This window comes from Cucurbita moschata, unplaced genomic scaffold, assembly GCF_002738365.1.
Source record: "Cucurbita moschata cultivar Rifu unplaced genomic scaffold, Cmos_1.0 Cmo_Scf00014, whole genome shotgun sequence".
NCBI classification, from domain to species: domain Eukaryota; kingdom Viridiplantae; phylum Streptophyta; class Magnoliopsida; order Cucurbitales; family Cucurbitaceae; genus Cucurbita; species Cucurbita moschata.
This window is the reverse complement of record NW_019268530.1, coordinates 400,721-411,976: the sequence shown is the minus strand read 5'-3', so window position 1 is coordinate 411,976 and position 11,256 is coordinate 400,721. Positions and strand designations below refer to the sequence as shown.

The 11,256-nt window shown below is 37.0% G+C and overlaps 3 protein-coding genes across 3 annotated transcripts in view; 1 reads left to right on the top strand and 2 right to left on the bottom strand.

Annotated features, from left to right (window-relative positions):
* LOC111452402 (mitochondrial-processing peptidase subunit alpha-like) overlaps positions 1-308 on the bottom strand; it is a 4,374-nt gene extending 4,066 nt beyond the window's left edge. Inside the window, exon 1 of the mRNA XM_023093103.1 lies at positions 162-308. Coding sequence (XP_022948871.1) covers positions 162-200 — 39 coding nt within the window. The 5' untranslated portion in view covers positions 201-308. The remainder of the gene's footprint in view (positions 1-161) is intronic.
* Positions 309-855: 547 nt separating this feature from the next.
* On the top strand, positions 856-3,943 carry LOC111452403 (ATP-dependent 6-phosphofructokinase 3-like). Its single transcript, XM_023093104.1, has 11 exons — positions 856-1,316; positions 1,462-1,508; positions 1,591-1,630; positions 1,696-1,758; positions 1,841-1,978; positions 2,064-2,276; positions 2,528-2,596; positions 2,670-2,799; positions 2,885-3,150; positions 3,228-3,431; positions 3,540-3,943. The coding sequence occupies exons 1-11, from the start codon at positions 1,218-1,220 to the stop codon at positions 3,684-3,686; spliced, it is 1,416 nt and encodes a 471-aa protein (XP_022948872.1). The 5' UTR covers positions 856-1,217; the 3' UTR covers positions 3,687-3,943.
* Positions 3,944-4,173: 230 nt separating this feature from the next.
* On the bottom strand, positions 4,174-10,807 carry LOC111452814 (LRR receptor-like serine/threonine-protein kinase IOS1). The gene is made up of 13 exons (XM_023093716.1): positions 10,624-10,807; positions 9,940-10,474; positions 9,358-9,848; positions 9,123-9,270; positions 8,963-9,034; positions 8,709-8,780; positions 8,544-8,624; positions 8,275-8,429; positions 5,448-5,695; positions 5,236-5,365; positions 5,099-5,161; positions 4,819-5,011; positions 4,174-4,718 (listed from the first exon to the last, which is right to left on the bottom strand). Exons 1-13 carry the CDS (start codon positions 10,706-10,708, stop codon positions 4,322-4,324), a joined length of 2,670 nt encoding a protein of 889 aa, XP_022949484.1. The 5' UTR covers positions 10,709-10,807; the 3' UTR covers positions 4,174-4,321.
* Between the last annotated feature and the right edge of the window lie 449 nt (positions 10,808-11,256).

Sequence of the window (11,256 nt, the reverse complement as noted above, 5' to 3'; positions counted from 1 at the left end):
TCCCACATAAAAAAAAAAAAAAAAAAAAAAAGACAAAAAAACAGATCTTTAACGCACCCCATCTTCAATCATCAAAAGAGATTCATAAAACACATTAATTTCCTGTCTCACAGTTGGTAAAAATTTCTTCCAAAGGGAAATTATAGGACGAACTGACTGACCTTGAGCAACCTGAGTCGTGAACCGGCGATTCTGTGCATGGTGGAGCTCAGTCGCAGTGAACCCTAGAGAATCTTTCTTCTTTCCGCTCGAGTTTCGTTTTGCAGAGAAAAGCCCAAACGGTGGCTACAATGGGTGCGGTAGAAGAAGATTAGTATATACTAATCTTTTTTTTTTTTTTTACCTTCTCTATTTCGTCTTAGTTTCTTATTAATTTAATTAAATCGCTTAGCCTTCATAAATTTCCAATTCTTTTAATAAATTTAAATCTAGAAATGCTTTAATTTCATACTTAATAAAATAAATAAATTAGAACAAAACAAGGGGGCCATTGCAAGTGTCATTCCTTCAACAGACATGAAACATGATCAGACCAAGACAAGCATGCCCTTTGGTGTCACTGCTTCATACCATGTCCATTAAATTATACTCTTTTGAAACAAAAACATAATATAAAATGAAAAGAACAGAAAAAAAAGGTCCAAAATCTCCAATGGATTAAGACCATATGTTACAATATAATTGGCCAATCCATTAAAGTTACCCATATATTTCAAATGGTCAACTATTAGAAGTAAAAGTCAACCCTTCTTTCTCCATCTCCTTCTAATTGAACTTTCCTTTTTCTACGAAACAATTGAATTACATCATGAATTACGTTACAAAATTTACCCATTACAGATGGATTCAGATTCTGTTGTAGTCCGTGAGTCGTAGGTAGAACATCACAGTTCGCACCAATAATAATAAGAACCATGGACGATTCAAGAATATTCCATTTCAATCCCTCTCTGATTCTTCCCTTTTTTTTTTTTTTTACTTCTTCTACAATCCACCAGACGCCATGAACTTTTATACCCATTTTCAAATTCAGCAAGTCGCCACCATCTGACGTCGCCGCCGATCAGCCTGCCCCACCACCGTCCTCTGCTTTAAATATATGCCTCCCCTTCTTCCTTCTTCTTTGACCTTCTCCAGTTTCCGTTTCTAACTTCTCTTCTCCTACTTTCCTTTGACTTCTGCTGCATCACCGCTTTCACAACAGTGGATCATCTCTGATGGCTTGTAATGGCGTTAATGGAGATTCCCTCGGTAACGGCTTTCATTATGTTCTTGAAGATGTCCCTCACTTGACTGATTATCTCCCTGACCTTCCGGTAACCCTCTCTCTTCTCTGTTTGTTTCTTCCAAAATTTCAGACATGTCTTAATCCTTCATCCATGCTGTAAAATCCACTTTGATTCTATGTTTTTGTCGTTTTTCCCTTCCATCCCACTTGTAATTTTATCTGCTTGTTTACAGGGGTATCCAAATCCTTTACAAGATAATCCTGCCTATTCTGCAGTCAAGTATGTTCCTTCACTGTAGTCTGTTACACAGTTTTTCTCTATCCATCCATCCATAAACTAACCAGAATTTTGTGTTCATCAGGCAATATTTTGTTAACGTGGATGATGCTGTTGCTCAAAATGTAAGCGACCCATTTCTAACTTCACAGTTTGAGATCAATCTGTTCTAAGATTTTGTTCAAAACAGGTTGTTGTTCAGAACAATAGTCCTAGAGGGACACATTTTCGACGAGCTGGACCTCGACAAAAGGTTAAACAGATGTTTCTTCATCTTCATTTCCCCCCCTACAATCTCTCTGTCATCGTCGTAATCAAAGTTCAACACTTTTCAGGTGTTTTTTGAATCCGATGAAGTTCATGCGTGCATTGTAACTTGTGGTGGTTTGTGTCCGGGTCTTAATACAGTGATTAGGGAAATAGTATGTGGATTGTACCACATGTATGGCGTCCGCACAGTTGTTGGAATTGAGGTGATTATAGGCGCTTTGAACTTTCCTTAATCACCATTTGATGTCATCACTAAAACGCCCAGTTGTTTCACCTAATAACATATAGGGAGGATACAAAGGCTTCTACGCTAGGAATACAATTCCTTTAACACCAAAAATGGTGAACAACATCCATAAACGTGGAGGCACCATCCTTGGGACCTCAAGAGGTGGCCACAATACCACCAAGATTGTTGACAGCATTCAACATAGAGGCATCAATCAGGTCTATATTCTTGGAGGGGATGGAACTCAGAAAGGAGCTGCTGCTATTTTTGAGGTAATCCACATTGGTTTGGCTAATTGCAGGTGGGTTAGTGTGATATCGCACGTTGGTTGGGGAGGAAAACGAAACACTCTTTATAAGGGTGTGGAAACCTCTCTCTAGCAGACGCGTTTTAAAAACCTTGAGGGAAAGTCCGAAAGGGAAAGCTTAAAACAGACAATATCTGATAGCGGTGGATTTGGGTTGTTACAGTTAGATTTTGTATTGTATTGGATGTCATAAACTTATGTTTCTCATTCATGCAGGAAATTAAGAGGCGTGGCCTCAAAGTTGCAGTAGCTGGAATTCCAAAGACCATCGATAACGACATTCCAGTAATAATACAGTAAACTTGTTTGTTGATCACTCATGAACATTGATGCAAGTCCATATCCTATCTTATTTCAGGTCATTGACAAGTCATTTGGTTTTGACACTGCCGTTGAAGAAGCTCAACGTGCCATTAGTGCTGCTCATGTTGAATCAGAAAGTAATGATAATTGCATAGGTTTGGTCAAGTTGATGGGTCGCAACAGTGGTAAGCTTCAATCATTTCATCACTAGTTGGGGTGTGAAATCGTGACCAAAATGTGTATTCTTAACCATTCCCTTCTTTGTCAAAGGGTTTATTGCAATGTATGCAACTCTCGCAAGCAGAGATGTTGATTGCTGCTTGATACCAGAGTCACCCTTTTATCTTGAAGGAGAGGGAGGCCTCTTCGAATATATTGAGCATTGTATAGAAGAACAAGGACACATGGTTATAGTGATAGCTGAAGGGGCAGGACAAGAACTTATTTTGAAAAGCATGCATAAACTAGATGAACAAGATGCTTCAGGAAATAAGCTACACCAGGATGTTGGGTTATGGATATCCCAACAAATCAAAGTTCGTCCTCCTCTTTAACTCTACCAAATACTCAATTGATTTAGATAGAGATTAACAAAGAGTTTTTGTTGATCCAGGACTACTTCAAAAAAAAGAAGAAGATTACAATAAATCTCAAATACATAGATCCTACTTACATGATTCGTGCAGTTCCCAGCATTGCATCAGATAACATATTCTGCACCCTGCTTGCTCATAGTGCGATTCACGGTGCAATGGCGGGATACACAGGATTCACAGTAGGGCCTGTAAACGGGAGACATGCTTACATACCATTTAATGTGAGGCCAATATCATATACTTTACTTTACTTCTGCTATAGTTACATAAAAAAGAGTCAGTAGCAGAACATAGAGCAAACTAAGCAGCCCAGTTTATGATATTTGCAGCGGATCATTGAAAGACAGAACAAAGTAGTGATTACCGACAGGATGTGGGCAAGGCTGCTGTCTTCAACCAACCAGCCAAGTTTCTTGCACCCTAAACATATGGGTGGCGAGGAGGAGAATGGTAAGAATCCACAACTCAATGTGTAAGCAGTTCTACAGAAGAGAAGAAGAAGTTATCCCCACGCTTGTACTCTAATTTACTTACAACTGTACTACGTCCTAGAGATGAACTCAATTATTCTATACGTTGAGCTTGGTATTATTAAACCAGCCAAATTTGTTGAGATGTCGAGATGGAAAATAAGGTCAGATGGGATCATCTGCCCCCACGAACTTCGACTTGTTCCATGGCTCTTGTGCTGTAATAAAATAGTCTATGTTCTTGACGGTCTTTCATGAACTAATGTATGTTCCCATACTAGTTTATAATAAGAGAATAAATCGTCTTTTCCAATGTGAAGAACTTACACGAAATAAGATAATTCCAAATATTTTGGAGTTCTTAATCCAAATTCAATTATCTTTTATGATACTGGGAGTGGATGGATTGTGCAACCTTAGATTATGGTAGCTGTGGATCATCTAAATCTTCATTGCCCACAACAATGGAATGCCGCCGCTCATTCTGATTCTGAGGCTCAAATCTGTAGCCATCATTTTTCATCTTAATATGTGTGTATATATATATGCAATTTACTTTTAAATTTGTACATCAGGTTGAATTATTTCTAATAATAATAATAAAAGACAAACATTTGAATGTTTTTCTAATACAAAATAAACTATCTTGCCATAGGGCCCATCTCGAAATGGAAGGTCGAGGAGATTGTCGTAATAGAGTCAATTTGCTGACCTCTCTGATTTAACTCAAGGTTTAGACATTCTTTAAGCTCGCTTACAACCTGGCTCATTGTCAACCTATTTATTGGATTATGAGCTGTGCAAGACATTCCTATGTCTACTGCTTTCCACACGGAGTTAGTATTGCAATCGTCTTTTATGTTGGGATCAATTATAGAGTAGATGTCGCCTTGGTTAATGTTGGAATCAACCCACTGAATAATGTGACTTTTCTCACTAGTTTTCACTAGTACAGGTCTTCCTGTGATGAGTTCCAGAATAACAATTCCAAAGCTATAAACATCGCTTTTCTCTGTCAATTTGTACGATGTGTAATACCTAAAAGGAAAAAAAAAAATGAAAGTGTTTTTAAAAACTATTATTTTAAGTGAGTTTTTTCATATGTTTGACACGTGAAATGATAGTAGAAAGGACATACTCTGGATCAAGGTAACCAGGAGTTCCAACCACTCTGGTCGTCACATGAGTGGCACCTCCTTCATTAGGAAATGCTCTTGATAGGCCAAAGTCAGCAAGTTTTGCTTGTAAATACTCATTCAATAAAATGTTACTTGTTTTGATGTCCCTGTGAATAATTGGAGGCCTACAACCATCATGTAAATATTCCAATCCTGCATAAATGTAGACTCGTAGGGTTAAAATGGATATAATATTTCAACTATAGCAAAGCTTTGCCTGTCATTTAATTAGGTGTCTACCTTGTGCTGAATCCAATGCTATTTTAAGTCTTTCTTCCCATCTTAAAACTTTTCCTCTTCCACCTGCATGAAGCTTATTAAAAGAATATTGGTAGAAGTAGTGGTGTTCTAACTATTGATCTCAATCCGGTTCCTACCAGAAAGCACTGATCCTAGATTTCCTTTGCCCATGTATTCATAGACAAGTCCCATTCTTGCCTCCCCTTCATTACAATATCCAACCAGGCTAGTTAAGTTTCTGTGATGAACTCTCAAAAGAAGATCGACCTGTGATGAGTTAACATTCTTATAAGTAGTCTAAATAAGCATAGAAATAAAGTTAATGGTGCTATAACAATTGGGTCAATACCTCTGCTTGAAATTCTTGATACCCTTGAGTTGATTTTGGAGATAGCATCTTTACTGCCACTTCAGTGTTACCCATGACACCATAATAAACCTTTCCAAACCCACCTTCACCCAATAGTCTACTGAAATTATTGGTCATTTTTAAGATGTCTGAGTAGGAAAGTTGGCGATTTGGTGTCCGTAATGGCTCATGTGGATGAAGCTCAACTTCAGAATTTACTGGTGAATGGGGGTCCGCGATGGTTGGACCTATAGCACACTTAGAAGTTAAGTACAGAGATGCTACAGAAAGTATGATATAAAGAAAGAGTTAACCAGAAACTCATTGGCTGGACCTATAGCACACTTAGAAGTTAAGTACAGAGATGCTACAGAAAGTATGATATAAAGAAAGAGTTAACCAGAAACTCATTGGCTGGACCTATAGCACACTTAGAAGTTAAGTACAGAGATGCTACAGAAAGTATGATATAAAGAAAGAGTTAACCAGAAACTCATTGGCTGGACCTATAGCACACTTAGAAGTTAAGTACAGAGATGCTACAGAAAGTATGATATAAAGAAAGAGTTAACCAGAAACTCATTGGCTGGACCTATAGCACACTTAGAAGTTAAGTACAGAGATGCTACAGAAAGTATGATATAAAGAAAGAGTTAACCAGAAACTCATTGGCTGGACCTATAGCACACTTAGAAGTTAAGTACAGAGATGCTACAGAAAGTATGATATAAAGAAAGAGTTAACCAGAAACTCATTGGCTGGACCTATAGCACACTTAGAAGTTAAGTACAGAGATGCTACAGAAAGTATGATATAAAGAAAGAGTTAACCAGAAACTCATTGGCTGGACCTATAGCACACTTAGAAGTTAAGTACAGAGATGCTACAGAAAGTATGATATAAAGAAAGAGTTAACCAGAAACTCATTGGCTGGACCTATAGCACACTTAGAAGTTAAGTACAGAGATGCTACAGAAAGTATGATATAAAGAAAGAGTTAACCAGAAACTCATTGGCTGGACCTATAGCACACTTAGAAGTTAAGTACAGAGATGCTACAGAAAGTATGATATAAAGAAAGAGTTAACCAGAAACTCATTGGCTGGACCTATAGCACACTTAGAAGTTAAGTACAGAGATGCTACAGAAAGTATGATATAAAGAAAGAGTTAACCAGAAACTCATTGGCTGGACCTATAGCACACTTAGAAGTTAAGTACAGAGATGCTACAGAAAGTATGATATAAAGAAAGAGTTAACCAGAAACTCATTGGCTGGACCTATAGCACACTTAGAAGTTAAGTACAGAGATGCTACAGAAAGTATGATATAAAGAAAGAGTTAACCAGAAACTCATTGGCTGGACCTATAGCACACTTAGAAGTTAAGTACAGAGATGCTACAGAAAGTATGATATAAAGAAAGAGTTAACCAGAAACTCATTGGCTGGACCTATAGCACACTTAGAAGTTAAGTACAGAGATGCTACAGAAAGTATGATATAAAGAAAGAGTTAACCAGAAACTCATTGGCTGGACCTATAGCACACTTAGAAGTTAAGTACAGAGATGCTACAGAAAGTATGATATAAAGAAAGAGTTAACCAGAAACTCATTGGCTGGACCTATAGCACACTTAGAAGTTAAGTACAGAGATGCTACAGAAAGTATGATATAAAGAAAGAGTTAACCAGAAACTCATTGGCTGGACCTATAGCACACTTAGAAGTTAAGTACAGAGATGCTACAGAAAGTATGATATAAAGAAAGAGTTAACCAGAAACTCATTGGCTGGACCTATAGCACACTTAGAAGTTAAGTACAGAGATGCTACAGAAAGTATGATATAAAGAAAGAGTTAACCAGAAACTCATTGGCTGGACCTATAGCACACTTAGAAGTTAAGTACAGAGATGCTACAGAAAGTATGATATAAAGAAAGAGTTAACCAGAAACTCATTGGCTGGACCTATAGCACACTTAGAAGTTAAGTACAGAGATGCTACAGAAAGTATGATATAAAGAAAGAGTTAACCAGAAACTCATTGGCTGGACCTATAGCACACTTAGAAGTTAAGTACAGAGATGCTACAGAAAGTATGATATAAAGAAAGAGTTAACCAGAAACTCATTGGCTGGACCTATAGCACACTTAGAAGTTAAGTACAGAGATGCTACAGAAAGTATGATATAAAGAAAGAGTTAACCAGAAACTCATTGGCTGGACCTATAGCACACTTAGAAGTTAAGTACAGAGATGCTACAGAAAGTATGATATAAAGAAAGAGTTAACCAGAAACTCATTGGCTGGACCTATAGCACACTTAGAAGTTAAGTACAGAGATGCTACAGAAAGTATGATATAAAGAAAGAGTTAACCAGAAACTCATTGGCTGGACCTATAGCACACTTAGAAGTTAAGTACAGAGATGCTACAGAAAGTATGATATAAAGAAAGAGTTAACCAGAAACTCATTGGCTGGACCTATAGCACACTTAGAAGTTAAGTACAGAGATGCTACAGAAAGTATGATATAAAGAAAGAGTTAACCAGAAACTCATTGGCTGGACCTATAGCACACTTAGAAGTTAAGTACAGAGATGCTACAGAAAGTATGATATAAAGAAAGAGTTAACCAGAAACTCATTGGCTGGACCTATAGCACACTTAGAAGTTAAGTACAGAGATGCTACAGAAAGTATGATATAAAGAAAGAGTTAACCAGAAACTCATTGGCTGGACCTATAGCACACTTAGAAGTTAAGTACAGAGATGCTACAGAAAGTATGATATAAAGAAAGAGTTAACCAGAAACTCATTGGCTTACCTTTAGAACTTCTTTTCCGTCGAATGAAGTAAACATAAGCTAAAATCAATATTATAATGATGATAGCGCCACCAATTGCTGCAACTATAGGAACTACTATGTTATTCTTCTTCTTTTCACTTGTTGTCTCATGCAGATTCGGGTTTCCCTCCACACTTACGAAAAGTAATATTCATCATTAATATTAATAAATTAGTAAAAAGGCTTGGAAGGACGAATTAAGGAATTTAATAAGCAGTTACAAGGCTTAAAGAAAATCAAAAGGAAACCTTAATTTAAGAGAGCCTTTGTTCTTTCTGTCAATAAGTGCAGCAGGAATCAGTCCTGATAGGTTGTTTCCGGATAAGTTTCTGTAACAATAGTAAATAGAACGTGATCAACATAAATCTTCTACAAAATATTGATCTTTTATATGGGATTTAAAGTAAACTTACATAACAGTCAACGATGACATTCCAACAAGAAAATCAGGCACCGGTCCACTTAAGCTATTATTTGACAAATCCCTGAGGAAGATAAACTAATTTATCAATCTCTTGAGGGGTGGGAGGTCGAGTCATTGACCCCTCAAGATGATAATTGATGCATAATTATGGAAAAAAAAATATTTTGCTAGATTTGGTTAGTTTTAAGACTGTAAAACATGGCGAAAGAGAATTTCAGAAGAGGTACAATAAAGGGCACTTACAAAACCACTAGCTTTGCTAGCTTTGATATGTTGGCTGAAATTTGTCCAGTCAATCCACTCGACGATAAATCTCTGTGAAGAATTGGACTATCAGGCTAACTTCCATATAAAAGGAACCATTCCAAGAAAGTGATAGCAAAATAAATGCAAAGATACTCACAGCCCTGTGATTGTTGGAGGATTTGGAGGATTTGGGGCACCATAGCTACAGTTGACACCCTGCCAAGCAAACATTTTGGGGGCACATGGATCCCCTTGCCAGTCTTTTGTGACCCCGTAAGTATTCTTAATGGATTCAATGGCATCAACTTCAAAGAAGAAATTAAAGGGGTAGTGAATATTTAGAGATAAAAAAAAAGATAAGATGCAGAAAGATCAATGGTCATAAATGTTACCATCATCTTGTTCTGTTGTGAGTTGTGTGAAGTTCATCACTTTGTATATCTCAATTGCGTTCAGGATGGGCGGAAGAGTTGACCCTTCGGACATGATCAATTTACAGTCATATGTATCATTGTTAGTAAAGGGAGTTATGCTATGAGCTACCAATTCTGATAGATAAACAGGGGAAATCCTCTCGTTTATCCAAAGCTTGTCATTCACATAGATATTGAATGATCTAGACTGATTGGCTTTGAGCTCTTGAAGTTCAGCAAAGTACATGTATACATAGTACTGGGTTGTGATATCAATATCGCCCCAAGAAAATTCCACTGGTGCACTTGCATTTATTACTGTGGAGGCCGTACTTAACACTTCAGCTGGTGCTTTAAAACCAAGAACATCTTCGTTGTCAATCGATTTCAAAAGTGTAGTACTTATGGGAGTCCATTTGACCATTGGAGTTAGTGGACTCCAAACACGATCGTATACATCATCTGGAAATCTAAAACTCCATAAACATAAACTTCATTAGAAAAAATGAGCCATGATGAATGATAAACTCTATGCTTTGTTAGAGAAATGATATCACCGACCGAATGAAAGTGTCGTTTGGAGCACCAACGTCCAAGCGTAAGAAGGCTGTCAATGATCCACTCAGAGTAACGTAACTGGTATTTGGCAATGGCCTTAACTCTATGGCTGAAATGAAGGGTACTCCATACCCTGTGTTGACAAGGCAAACCTGAACTTGATTTGACGTTGTGATGTGAATGATCTCCACATCTATAATAGTCTGTACCTTTGGTAGTGTTACCGTTGTCCAAAAGTTGGGTCCAAAATACATATCAAATGTAGGGGTGCTATTTTTGGCATCATAATTAGCATACAAGAAACTGGAACGAATCAAATACTTGGTGCCAGGCTTCACTGGAATGGTATAGCAGTTCCTTATTCCTTCAGGAAAGCTTCTAAGATTCCATAGTTGTTGCAGAAGAGTATCCAGTGTATAATCAGATGATATGCTAGATACCAACCCAGTTTCCACGTAGTTAGAATCAGAGACATAATCTATACCCGTAGTTGGTTCAGTATAACTAGAATTAGACCCACAATCAATACTGATGAAGCCTGAAAAACAGTACAATAAAAAGACACGTTAAGTTCCACCGCTAATTAAATGTTTTTAAAACGCGTATCTTAGAGAGAGTTTTACATACTCTTAGCAAGGTGGGATCTCACAGATCCCACCTTATAGAGGGAGTAAGGAAAATACAGACCTTGTTGGGTTTGGGCATGAACCAGATACAGAACAAAAGAAGTGGCGAGGAAGGCATGAAAGAAGGCGTTGAAGAATCTGCCCATTGGGTTTGGATGAGTAGAGAGTAAGGCATTTCGTCGAACAATTTATGGGCTTTGCTGAGATGAATTTGTCAACTGAGAGCTCTCTTTGTTGGGTCGTGAACAGTGTCATGACTATTAAAAATTTTGGAAACGAGGGAGACTCAACTACGCAACTTGTGTATATATATATATATATATATAGATATTGCCGTTTTTCTTTATATAGAATTTTAATATCCTTATAATATCATTTTCATTCTTATTTATATACTTATTCAAATTTATATTTTATAATTCAACAAAAACTTAAAATTAATTTTTATTGAGTTTAATAAAACTAAAGATAATATTTGATTGTGTGTATGGCAGGATCATTCCTTCCGAGGAAGGCTAAACCTGTTGCCAACGTGGCTTTTAATGGTCAACAAAAATAGAGTAATAGATGTTGAAAAAGTCAACCCCTTTGTAATTTTACTATATTTTGAAAAACAACCATAGAAATAATATTCCAATTATTTTACTAATAATCAAATTCTTCAATTAAGAATTGACGAATTAAATTAATTAAC